The 12615-nt window shown below is 51.1% G+C and overlaps 3 protein-coding genes across 3 annotated transcripts; 1 reads left to right on the top strand and 2 right to left on the bottom strand.

Annotated features, from left to right (window-relative positions):
* Nucleotides 1–2234: 2234 nt before the first annotated feature.
* UCRPA7_1482 (putative nadp-dependent leukotriene b4 12-hydroxydehydrogenase protein) lies at nt 2235–3387 on the bottom strand (the record flags this gene model as incomplete). Its single annotated transcript, XM_007914062.1, has 2 exons — nt 2235–2519; nt 2593–3387. 2 exons carry the CDS (start codon nt 3385–3387, stop codon nt 2235–2237), a joined length of 1080 nt encoding a protein of 359 aa, XP_007912253.1.
* An 804-nt stretch (nt 3388–4191) lies between these two features.
* Nucleotides 4192–5537, bottom strand: UCRPA7_1483 (putative homocysteine synthase protein; the record flags this gene model as incomplete). The annotated part of the gene is made up of 3 exons (XM_007914063.1): nt 4192–4944; nt 5044–5403; nt 5508–5537. 3 exons carry the CDS (start codon nt 5535–5537, stop codon nt 4192–4194), a joined length of 1143 nt encoding a protein of 380 aa, XP_007912254.1.
* A 1940-nt stretch (nt 5538–7477) lies between these two features.
* Nucleotides 7478–10067, top strand: UCRPA7_1484 (putative ochratoxin a non-ribosomal peptide synthetase protein; the record flags this gene model as incomplete). Its single annotated transcript, XM_007914064.1, has 3 exons — nt 7478–8993; nt 9058–9428; nt 9504–10067. The coding sequence occupies 3 exons, from the start codon at nt 7478–7480 to the stop codon at nt 10065–10067; spliced, it is 2451 nt and encodes an 816-aa protein (XP_007912255.1).
* Between the last annotated feature and the right edge of the window lie 2548 nt (nt 10068–12615).

The following is a 12615-nucleotide window of genomic DNA, read 5'->3' on the forward strand; positions in this document are numbered from 1 at the left end:
ATGATTGAGGTTCGGAGCTGCGCCTCGGACCAAAGCACGACGACTGTGGTAACTATTTTATTGGGTATCTGGGGACAGAGACCGGTTACTACATATGGCAAAGTATTCCGATGATGCAGAAGAGGGCAGTCCCCATTGCCAATCCCTAGACCCCCCACAGAAACCGGCTAGGGCGAGAAGCCCATAGTCTTTACTATGCCCCCCAAAATATGTCATGGAAGGCGAAAAGATTTGGTAGGGTATAGCATTGTGCACTCAACAATCCCACTTCTTAGAGGAATGCCAGGCTTGGAGAAGTCAAAAGACATGTCGAAGAATGACCAGTGGCGAGGCGATTTCACCTACTTGCTTCTCTCTATTCTGGTTTACTTATACTGTACAATCAAGAAGGTTTCTGAACAACAATAATTGAATTATGTAGTCGAGACACCTGAGGCTAAGTAAGAGTAGAAACTGTTTCGATAATCAATTCCGCAAATTGCACTAGCTCATCGGAATACCTGGGAAAGTGGTGGCCACCACGGTGCACCATCTTCATGGCTGTCTCGGTATCAAATAATTGTGAAACCGCGTCGTCCACAAAGAAGTACGGATCTTTGATTCCCCGGATGTGTACGGAGGGCAGGGTCAGCTTGTCCGTTACATCTTGGGGTCGATATTTGAGCAGAAGCCGGACCGGGAAGTCCAACTGCTCTTGCACTCTCTTGATCATATGGTAGTCCAACAGGGTGCGGGAGTCCTGCACCCAGTCGACATCTCGCTTGCCATCCGAGGCATCGAATTCGCCGGGTCGGTATGTCGCCTGGAGTTGGCCTTTCTCCGTCAAATCCCACGTGATGGAGCCGGAATCGATACGATAAGGAAGAAAGGTCGAATTGAAGATGGCCATTTTGAAGGGCCAATCATGAGCACCTGGATTTGATTTCTGGTGCATGAGCAGCAGCAGGGCGGCCATCGCGCCTCCCTGAGAGAAGCCCCAAACGGCATCAAAAGGCCCTTCGGACTCGACATACGATAACAAACGTCTATAAGCATTCTGGACGTCTTCTGGATACGGAAAGTTGTGCCAGGAGTAGTTTGGTGGAGGCACTTGGTCCATCGTGGCTATGGGATGTAGATTTAGCCCGTATCCGAAGAGAACAGAACGTCTAGAGCCAAACTTACGAAACATCAGTTTGGATGATTTCATTCCTGCCTCCAAGAAGTCAAATTCCCAATTACTAGGAAGATGCTCTATAATTGGTTCCATCTGCTCTTTCAGAACATCAACGCATGTGGCATAGCCATGAAGACAGAGAAACCGCATCTTAAGGGTGTTTCTGGAGCCTTCGTAGACTCTGCAGTTCTATCGTTGATTGTGTAATGGGCATGGATGGCAAAGTAGACTTTAAAATCACGGGGCCATGAAATTTCAACTTCTTGGGTTTCTAGGTCAAGTACCGTGAGGTCCTCATGGTTGTTGGAATCAAACCCCTAAACCCTCCGATGCCAGATAGAGGTGGGTGTGAGTAAGATCCGTCGCATTTGGTGACTGGCCCACAGCATGAGGCTCTCCGGGCGAGCTCCGAAACGCTAGAAGCTTTTGCTGGCGCTAGTGCGAGGAAAGTAGATCTCGGACGCCGAGCCAAGGAAGACGTCTGGTTCCTTCCCTAGTTAGATGGCACTGACAATCATTCCAAGGATACAACGCTATCACTAGTTTTATTTCCCAGTAATGTTCAATTAGACACAGCAAATATCTGCATGACATAGGTGACACAAGAGAAAGACAGATCCCGATATCTCTTATATCAGTGAAAAGACCGCCATCAGAATAACACCCCGGTGCTGAATACGCGCCATGATCACGATCCATTTCGTAGCTGAGAGGAAGGAGAAGACACTGTTTGCAGCCAGGAGTAGACTGGTCTAATTCAGCAGCGTTCGACTAACCAAGCACAGCTCGGGAAAAAAAAAGCAAGTGGCTAATCACTTGCATTTAAAAATAAATGTACGCACTAGATTCCCCGGCAAAAGGCCTTATGTCAATGCTGTCTTGCTATAGTTCCGGCGTGGAGATACCAAAACCCCTGTCGCTCGCATGACATGGGTGTATTTGATTTTGATTTCATTCTTCTAAGAACAAAGAAATGACCAAAATGTGCAATGCCTGAATTGCGTCTATTCCCATCAAGTTACAGGGATGTATCCGTGATTGCACTGCGGTACGCGAGGCCTTTTGACTGATACCAGGATCATTCCTCGCCAATTCTCAACAGTGTCTTGCCAAAGCTGCCGCCTGTAAACATGGACAGAAAGGCCCTCTCTGCCTGGTTGATTCCCTCGAAGACGGTGTATCGCGACTTGATCTTGCCCTCTGCGATCCATCTCGGCATCCACATCAAGAAGTTGAAGATGTTGGCCTTGTAGATGTTCTCGTCCCAGAACATGAATCCTTGGATCGTGATGCGGCGACGGAAGAGCTCGGAGGTGTTAGTAACGCCGTACTGCTCATCGGGTGGCTTGTTATACTGGGACGCCTGGGGAAAACATCAGCAAGGATCCAACAAAGATAGGACGGTGTATAGTATTGTCAGGAAAGGCCACACGTACTGCGCCGCAGCTGATTATCCGCCCAAACCACTTCATGCTTTCGATGGCTGCCTGTAAGTGCTCCCCTCCCACGTTCTCAAACACCACGTCCAATCCCTCCGGCGCTAGACGCTTCAGCGCCGCATCGATTGGCTCCCGCCGGTAGTTGAAACCAGCATCGGCGCCCAGCTCGTCGACCACGTATGCCAGCTTCTCATCCGAGCTCACACTTGCAATCACCCGCATCCCCTCTATCTTGGCTAGCTGCACCACCACTTCTCCCACCGAGCTGGACGCTGCATTGACCCAGACTGTCTGGCCCGCAACCGGCTTGACCAGGCCGTAAAAGGCATTCCATGCGGTCATGCCCGCCAGGCCTAGCGCGCCGACGTAGTGCTTGAGGTCCAGCTGGTAGGCGTTGGTCACCTTCCACACGGCAGGGGTGGACATCATTCGAAAGTTCAAGATCTCAGGGGGCAGAACAGCGTACTCGGCAATGGGCAGACTTCCGGCAATCAGACAACCTTGTTCAAAGGCGCTTGTGTCGGAATGAATGACCCGGCCAATGGAGAAGTTGGTGATCGGCTTATCCTTCTCGTAGCCTGGGACATAGTCCACGTTTCCGGCACCGCGCATACGGTCTCGCTGGTGAGGATCGAGCCCAGCGACGAGAAGCTTGACGACCACGCCGCCGGGGGGTGCTACGAGCTGCACAGGCCGATTCTCGATCGCGGTTGTCACGCCCGGCTCAATCAGGGCAGTAGGCGGGGTCTTGAACACCCAAGTTGTGTTACGAACGGTTCCTTGTTCTGTCATGTCAGATAGCTGTAGTGTAGATCTTGGAGGAGATATCTGTATGCAAAATAGGTGTAGACGGCCGGATAGTGCGTGGTGATGCTGGAGGGACCACTTAGACTCCTCTCACGTTGGGTCTTGGAGTCTCGCGGATATGATCTAAATAGTAAATATCGAAGCACCTCAAGGCCAATAAGGAAGTGTCCGGCCCCCGAAAGCCTCAGAATCATCTGTCAGGCAATACTCGGCGTTACAAGCCCCTCATTGGATAATCAACTTGGACATCGGAGCCTTTCGGATGTTTCGAAGAGTCGGAGGTCTCGAAGCTGCTGAGCATATACGTTGACGTAATTTGTGGAAAGGGATTTCTGGAAGAGCACACGAGGCTTGCCGCCGCTTTGTCAGGGTAACAACAGAGCCACAGGTCACGAAGTGAGCAATGCGGAAGGCGACGGAGGTTCGATAAAACAACTGTCTCCTTTTGTGTTTGTACGCCTTTCGCCCAATAAGGGCCATGAGAATATAATTACTCTGCGGGTTGAACTATGACAAGAGAAAAAAAGTCCATGGGTTTTGCCACTGTGAGATACGAGATATAACTTAGAGGTCTAACACCACGGAGCTTTGGAGCTCGATCAGCAACAAAACAAGCTTTTGTAGCATAGTTCCATCAACGCTGGAAAATTCTCATGTGTTTTGTTCACTTTTCACAACTCTTTATTTTTGTAGTGCTTGTCTTGGTAGTTTTTATACAGTGCTGTAGTGTATGAATCTGACCGGCGCTCGATCTTGACTGGTAGCCTCATCATCGACAGCACGCCTTTTCTAGCCGAAGACCTTTTGGAATGCCTGTTTGAAATCGGCAATAATGTCATCAATGTGCTCGATCCCTACTGAGATACGGATCATGTCCTCCGTAACCCCCGATGCCGTTTTCTCCTCCACCGACAGCTGCTCGTGAGTCGTCGACCATGGATGGATAGCCAGACTCTTGGCGTCGCCCACATTGGCGAGATTCGACACCAGTTGCAGGCTATCCACTACCTTGGTTCCTGCCTCGGCATTGCCCTTCACTCCAATGCTCAGCATGCCACCAAAGCCACGCTTCAGGTACTTCTTCGCCGCTGCGTGGCTGGGGTGCTGCTCTGATCCGGGCCACAGGGTCCAACTCACGTACTCTGGATGGGCTGCAAAGTACTCTGCCAACTGGGCTGTGTTCTGCGCATGCCGCTCCGCGCGCAGGCCCAGAGTCTCGAGGCCGATCAATAACTGCTGCGCGGCAAAGGGGCTCAGGCAGGGACCCATATCGCGGAGCAGCTCCACACGAGCGCGCATGATGAACGAGAACGGACCGAAGCTGGGTAAGTACCGGAGGCCGTGGTACGCTGGCGATGGCTCGACCATTTCCGGAAATCGGGCAGCGTTCTTGCCCCAGTCAAATCGTCCCGAATCGATGATTACCCCGGCAATAGTGGTTCCGTGGCCGCCGATCCACTTGGTAGCTGAGTGGACGACAATGTCCGCGCCGTGCTCGATGGGGCGGATATAATAGCCGCCGGCACCGAGCGTGTTGTCGACCTGTATGTAGGAAGGGTGTTAGTGAGAAGGAAAGTAGTCTCTTATTTTTCTCTCTTTGTTATTGCTGCACATATGGTATAGTAAGCACAGACAACGTACAATCAGGGGTATTCCATGGTCATGGGCAATCTTGGCAATTTCCTCAAGGTCCGGTACAACATTGTCTGGATTACTAATGCTCTCGACATAGATGGCTTTCGTTTTATCGTCAATGGCTGCGGCAAAGTCGGCAGGTTGCACGCTGCGTATGAACTTGGTCGTCACACCGAAGCGGGGGAGGAGCACGCTCAACTGGTTGTATGTACCGCCGTACAGATGCGAGCTGGCCACGATATTGTCCCCAGGCCTGGTCGGACTGGTCAGTGTCAGATACTGTGCCGCCTGGCCCGAGGCGGTAGCGAGCCCGGCGATGCCACCCTCGAGAGCCGCAATGCGTTTCTCAAAGACGTCTACGGTAGGCTGACATTTGCTGTTTTAGCCATTGTCTGAATATCAAGGAGCAGGAAAGGAGACCACAGAAAGAATGCGGGTTGTGTTGCTTTTGCTCTTGAGTGCTCACTAACGTTCATCAGACGTGAATAGATGTTACCCATCTCCCTGAGACCAAACAGTCGAGCTCCTTGGGCAGAGTCATTGAAAGTGAAACTCTGCAAGGATTATAGTCAGTCTCACAACAGAGGCCCATGAATTAGGGCAGTGACTAACAGTTGTGGCATAGATAGGTACCGCGGTAGATCTCATATGAGGCTCAGGTTTATATCTATGGAAGAGTGGTTAGTTTCGACAGGTGCTGATTCTCAAAAGAGTGGTGGAGGGAGAATCATTAATACCCGGCATGAAGCTGGATAGTTTCAAAGTTTTTCCAGGGTTGTTCTTCCATGATGGATTACAGTTCGCGTCTGTTGTTACTACTTTATTGGTCAGATCTGGGGAAAAGATGGGAATATCGCGAGAACACGTAGTGAAGTGCAAAACTTCCACTAGAAGCGAGAGTATTTTGAATTTTCCTTAAAGAAAGCGATTCCCTGATATATAAAGAGAGAAATTGTAGCAAGTTCTGGCATTTGTAGTGTCAGTACTTCACCAAACACCTGCTTTCGGATTCAAGATGTTGAGTAATCGGAGATTTAGAATCATGGCGCCGGACCTCCGATCCCGAGTGGTACAAAACCTTCCGACGACGAACTCGACAGCCAAGGCTATGATATACTTACAAAGCGTTCTATTCAGCAGTATCTCTAGCAAGTCGTGTAGAAAAAGCACTGCCGAATCGGGTTTAAGGATCTCGGAAGTCGGAAACTTACTATTGATCCGCAACAGGACCGTAATTGTGAAGCGAGACCATGTCGAACGTTACTCGGAACAATTACGCCTTGAGTAGTCAATTAGTAACTCCTCAGGCAAGATATGATATAACACAAAGAGATCCTCAAGTCTCCGTGTCTTTGACCTGTTTGCCCACTTAAACTTGAAATCGTACCCATCTTAGTTTTCGGTTGCGGTTTGAATTGTCAATCCGGTTGTCATCGACATTTCAAATTACCAACATGGGTTCCGCTCCTCCCTCGCCATGCTATGGCCAACGATTACTTCCAGTAGAAGTTGACAAGATCGCTCGAGATAATCCCGGGCGAGTACTTTACTATACCCCCCGTAACAACCAGCCCTCGCAAGGATACGAGGCAGTAACGACGAGCAGATTTGCCAATGCGGTCAATAGGGTGTGCTGGTGGCTCGAGTCTGAAGTTGGAACGCATACGACGCCTAAGACGATAGGCTACCTCGGACAAAGTACGTCCGCCCATCATTAAAAAAGTATTTGCTTTCCGGGCTGATATTGACGCCTTCGTTTTTCTTCTGTTTTTAGATGATCTGAGATACTTCCTTTTGATCGTTGCAGCGACAAAAGTTGGTCACAAGGTATAGTAGCTTTTTTGTTATCAACGGTGTTTTTCTCGCGACTGACGCTTGATGGAGGTCCTCCTCTCATCGCCACGGAATAGTGTGGAGGGACATCTGTCACTGATACGGCAGTCTGGCTGCGAGCTCTGGATTACATCGCCAGGCGTCGGCAAGCTCAGCTTCGTCAATGAGTTGCAGTTACCCTGTATTCAAGTACCTGCTCTGACCGAGATCATGGATCCCAGCGCTGTTAAACCGTACATCTACAAGAAGCAGTGGCAGGAAGGACGATCAGATATTTTGGCGTTGCTCCACACCACCGGTTCGACAGGCCTACCGCGACTGATACCACTAACGCTCGAGGCCGTGGGCACTGGCGATGCGCTTCACTTGGTGGAGCCCATCCAAGGAAAGATGCCTAGTTTGGTGGAGTGGACGGGCACAAGGATGTTATGTGCGATGCCTCTATTCCATGCAAGTACTTTCTACATGCGCAGTATATTTAGAGATCAAAACGCCAGTGGCTAACTGGGAGGTTCTCCCATATTATTAGGTTGCCGGTCTTTGCTTTGGTTTACCTTGTGCCATCTTCTTGGGGTGGAGCATAGTCTTGCCGCCCACCGGGCCCGTCATGCAGCATGTCATCGAAGAGACCCTCGATAACATCGATATTGACTCGGCCTTTGTCTCGCCCGTTGTTCTCTCAGACATAGCCAAGACACCTCGCGTGCTGGACAAGCTCAAAAAGCTGAAGTTTGTCACTTCCGCGGGCGGCCCGACTCCACCGTCTGTGGGCAACATCATCCACTCCCGTGTCCGTTTTTGGCAGACGATGGGTATGACTGAAGGGCTGGTTGTGCCATCTGTGATCACGCATCCAGATGAGTGGGCGTATTTTCATTTCCATCCGTGCTGCGGATTCGAGATGCGGCGTTATTCGGATACTCTGTTCGAGCTGGTGTTTGTCAAGAAGAAGGAGTTGGCGGCAACCCAGGCCATCTTCCTGACGTTCCCAGACTTGGACATATACGAAACAAGAGACCTTTACTCGTGTCATCCTACAGTCCCGGAACTGTACAAGTATGAGACGCGTAAAGATGATCTCGTCATCCTCTCGAATGGGGAAAAGTTTAACCCTTTAGCTGCCGAAATGAAGTTGGCTGGCCACCCTTGGATCTCTGCCGTCTATATTGCTGGACGGGGTCGTTTCCAAGTGGGGGCATTGCTCAGTCCAGAGGAGAATCGGCGGGACGCATCTGACCTTGCCATAATCGAGGCTGTGTGGCCGGCCATTGAATCTGTGAACCAGCATTTGCCCGCGTTTGCCCAAATTCACCGCAATCTTGTCCAAATTGTGCGCACGCCCTTTCCTCGCACACCCAAGGGGACATTGGCACGCTATGAGATGGAGAAAGCCTTTTCAAAGGAGATTGCGGCTCTCTACCAGAACTCGGCCGTTCCAGAGTCGCAATCCTCGTTGCCTACCGACTCCCTAGACATTGACGGAAGTAGCATCGAAAGTATTAGTGCTGGGCTGCGGAAAGCCATTCAGGTCGTGTCTCCGGGTTTGGAACTCGAGCAGATCAGAGACGAAGATAACCTTCTGGAAAACGGGCTCGATTCACTCCATATAATCCGACTTTCGAGACTTCTCAACTCTGTTTTCCTCTCGTCTTCTCTTCAAACAAACCCCGGCACGATATATTCACATCCCTCTGTGGCCCAGCTGGGGCAAGTGCTGTGGACGCAATTGCACGATGTACACCAAGCAAACCAGGAAACACAGACAGCACAGCTCCTCCGTACCAGGGCCGTATCCCAAACCCTCGCCAAATATCTGTCATCTTTTGCGGTGTCCCGGGAGGAGCCTAAGGAATACGTCGTTCTCACAGGCACGACGGGAGCTGTCGGCTCGTATCTTCTGGATGCCATATGCAAAAACGATAAGGTCGCCAAAGTCTGGTGCTTAAACCGTAGCAGCACGGCGGATGCGGCCTGCAGGCAAGCAGAGCTGGCCCATTCGAGGGGTCTATCCTCGGACTGGAAGGGCAAAGTCCGATTTGTCCAGATGGACCTGACATGTGAGGCTCTAGGCCTGAACCAGCCCGATCTCGTGGAAATTCGGAACCAGGCAACGATCATGATCCGTAAGTTACAGATACTGTATTCCAGTGTGCTCTCATGTAGACGACTAATACCCGACGCTGGCAGACAATGCATGGGAAGTCAACTTCAATTTGCCCCTGTCCTCCTTCGAGACGCAACTCATTGGGCTGCAGAGCCTGGTCCGCATCTGCACAAAGACTAGGCACATGATCCGCTTCTTCTTTGTCTCCTCGATTAGTGGCGCCATGAATTGGCCGTCGCATGTCCTGGGTCCCGTGCCCGAAGCCAAACTGACCAACTTAGACGCCTCGATTAATGGATATAGCGCCTCCAAGCTCGTAGCCGAGCACCTGCTCAGCAAGGCCGCCAAATCTGGCGTGCTCCATCTTTCGGTCCTGCGCGTGGGCCAAGTCGCCGGACCCATCACGACCCACGGAGAAGGCAGCATATGGTCGCGGCGAGATTGGGTGCCAGCAGTACGTTGACTTTTTCTCGTTCCCTCCTTTGCTCCCCCTTTTTAGGCCAGCGTGTACTAATGCCGCATCCTTCAGATCATAGACGCATCAGCATACCTCCGCAAGCTGCCTGCGGACCTGGGCTCGGCCACTGCTCTCGATTGGATTCCCATCGATCTGCTGGCCGAGATTATGGGGCAGCTGATTCACTCGCATACGAAAAAAACGGGCGACAGCGATGAAGACGAACTGTATTACAACCTTGTCAATCCCCAAACGAGCAGTTGGGACTCATTGCTGCCGACCATAAAGGCTCGTCTGGAGGCTGCCATGGCACCGGAGAAGATTCAGGTTGTGCCCTTTTCTCAGTGGCTCGACGACCTACAGGCGGCCGAGGAGGTGATTGTCCAGGGGGCGCATAAACATGATAAGGCTTCGTTGCAGACTACGACGAGTCGAGCGCAAACAGGATTCAAGTTGTTGTCCTTTTTCCGGATGCTAAAGGAATCATCTGCGTCGGATGATGTAACTGCGAGCGCAGCTTCATCTGCCCCGAACTGCGTTGTGAAGAATGCCTTAAGACGAAGCTCCATTTTCGCCCACTTGGCACCTGTATCTTCTGCCTGGTTCGAGACTTGGTTGAGTCAGTGGGGCTATTGAGAAGATCCAGGGTCTATGTGGAGGCATATCTTCACGGTGTAGGATGCATGGTCTAATATAGCCAAGGGAATAACCTCTTGTTCGAACATTTTCTTTTTGTTTCTCTTTCTTCTTGTCCCACGCGGGATAGCAATGAAGATAACAAGGAATTTGTTGCAATATGAACAAAGCATCTTGGTGATATGATTTCCCCCGAGTGAATGAATCGATGAACCACCAAATAAATGAATACCACCCCGAAGCGAGAGGCCTTACGTGGCACTCGTGCCCTTGGAGGTTACAGACGCTAGCTTCCGCCTTACTTTCTTTGAAGTCGTTTCTTGTCCTTACGTCTGGTGGCAGAGGAATTTGAAACTTCTTGGAAGAGCTTTCTCAGTGTTCAGTGTCAATTGGCTGGTCCTAGTCATGTGCTCCTGCTTGGCATACTGCGAATTGACCTCCGTCATCGGCCCTCGTGTGTCGAAAACGTACCTTCCCCATGCCTGGCCCATATGCCGCCACGTCGACATCGTACTGCATACGGTTCCTCCGAAGTTTGCTAGCTTGAACTGCGGGCGTTTGGAGGCATCAGTGGTGATCAGTACCTTTATTACCTACCATTTGCCAGGCATGGCAGATAAGCTGGTCACCAAATTGTCGCTATTATGGGGCAGAAGCGCCTACTCGGAGCCTGCATGAGATTCAATCAGTTCGTAGACTTCGATTCCATTCATGCTTCCTGGCTGTGGGATCCCAAAGGAAGCTTTTCCGAGTTCGAAGGTCATCTCTGTGTCGTTTTGATGTCATTCGGTAAATAGGCATTCACTAGCCGATGTCCTCCGAAACAGGTTCTCCTTCTTCCCTTGTTGATTCCTGAATTTTTTTCTGTCCTTTTAAAGCGGGTCTATATGTTGGAACATCATCTCGGAAGGGGAACCGGTGTGCTGAGATTCTATTTGCGCGGTGAAGGATCGCCGGTCACCGTATGGTAGTATTCGCCCTCCTCAGTACATGTGTTGGTAAGCATTATCTTATCAGATCCCTTCCCGGATCCGAAGCCGTACGTAATCAGATGAGATCACCCCAACATGAGGACGATCTTCCTTACTTGGCAGACTGGCGAACTTGGCAGTGTGCCACTACATGAATTATGCCTGGCGCTTAAACTGATCCTGGCACGACAAGCTTCGACAAGCTTTGGCTAGACTAGGCTCTAAGCTACTGTAACGTTAGCGTAAGGATCGGGCCGTGGGTCCAACAGCGGTCTAAACTCTTATGCAAGTAGGAAGGGGAAGCTGGCCAAAGAGGTTCTCACAATGGTGGCTGTAGTAAGCACGGGATAATGTACCAGTAATTGCCGAGTTGGTGGGGTCTCAATAGAGTGTCACTGACTTCAAAGGAAAGCCGCACTTAGGGTAGTTTCTGATAATTCCGTAGATAAATGCCGCGGGCTCTGCTTTCTCGCGAATATCGCCGCGCCGAAACCCCGAGTCGGGACATCTAAGGTGAGCTATATAACCGATGATGCGAGTGCGATGCTCTACTCTTTGAGACGAGATAATATGGCCAGACATGAAAGCTCGACTATTTTCGGCCATCCGCATCTTGAATCTCTACACAAGTCTCTCGGTGCCTCCTGTTGTTCTCATCATGGCCGTTGTTACTGAGCCTGTTGCCTCCGATGACGACGTTCCCCAGCAAATCAAGGCCTCTTCTCGGCGTACGTCCTGGATTCGATCTCTTGTCTGGCACACACGCCTCGACGACGACGTCTGCAACCAGAATTACGCCGGTAACGGCACGGATGATGATCCCTACATCATCGATTATCTGCACAACGACCACCAAGATGCCATGAGCTTTTCTAAGGGCCGGAAATGGGCCATTGCAGTTCTCCAGTCCATGTCCACGTTTTCGGTGACCTTTGCCAGCTCGGTGTATGCCAGCGGCATCGAGGACATTAAAGAGCGTTTTAACGTGTCCGGGGATGTGGCTACGCTAGGCTTGTCTCTCTTCGTGTTGGGGTTTGCGCTGGGACCGCTGATCTGGGCGCCTCTATCAGAGACGTATGGGCGCAAATCCATTTATGTGGTTTCGTTCGCAGCATACACAGCATTCAGCGTGGCGGCGGCGTGCGCGCCCAGCATCGCAGCCTTGCTAGTTCTTCGCTTTTTTGCGAGCGCGTTTGGTTCATCGTCGATGACGAATACCGGGGGCGTAATTGCCGATATGTTCAGTAAGGCGGAACGCGGACTCGCGACGGGCATGTTTGTCACAGCTCCTTTTCTGGGCCCTGCACTTGGTAGGTGGTGAATACGCTCTTTTCGTGACGTATCTCCTGGTACTGATTACCTTTCCCTAGGGCCCATAGTGGGCGGTTTCCTTGGCGAGGCTAAGGGCTGGCGCTGGATTCTTGGTTTGATCGCTATACTAGGTGGTGTGGTCTCGATTACCACGGGCCTGACTACCCGCGAAACTTATGCACCGTTCATTCTGCGACGTCGGGCCAAGGCCCTCTCCCGGATGACAGGAAAGGTCTATGTATCCAGGCTTGATGCGGGAAAACCAC

Source organism: Phaeoacremonium minimum (genome assembly GCF_000392275.1).
Source record: "Phaeoacremonium minimum UCRPA7 unplaced genomic scaffold PA7_03_scaffold_108, whole genome shotgun sequence".
NCBI classification, from domain to species: domain Eukaryota; kingdom Fungi; phylum Ascomycota; class Sordariomycetes; order Togniniales; family Togniniaceae; genus Phaeoacremonium; species Phaeoacremonium minimum.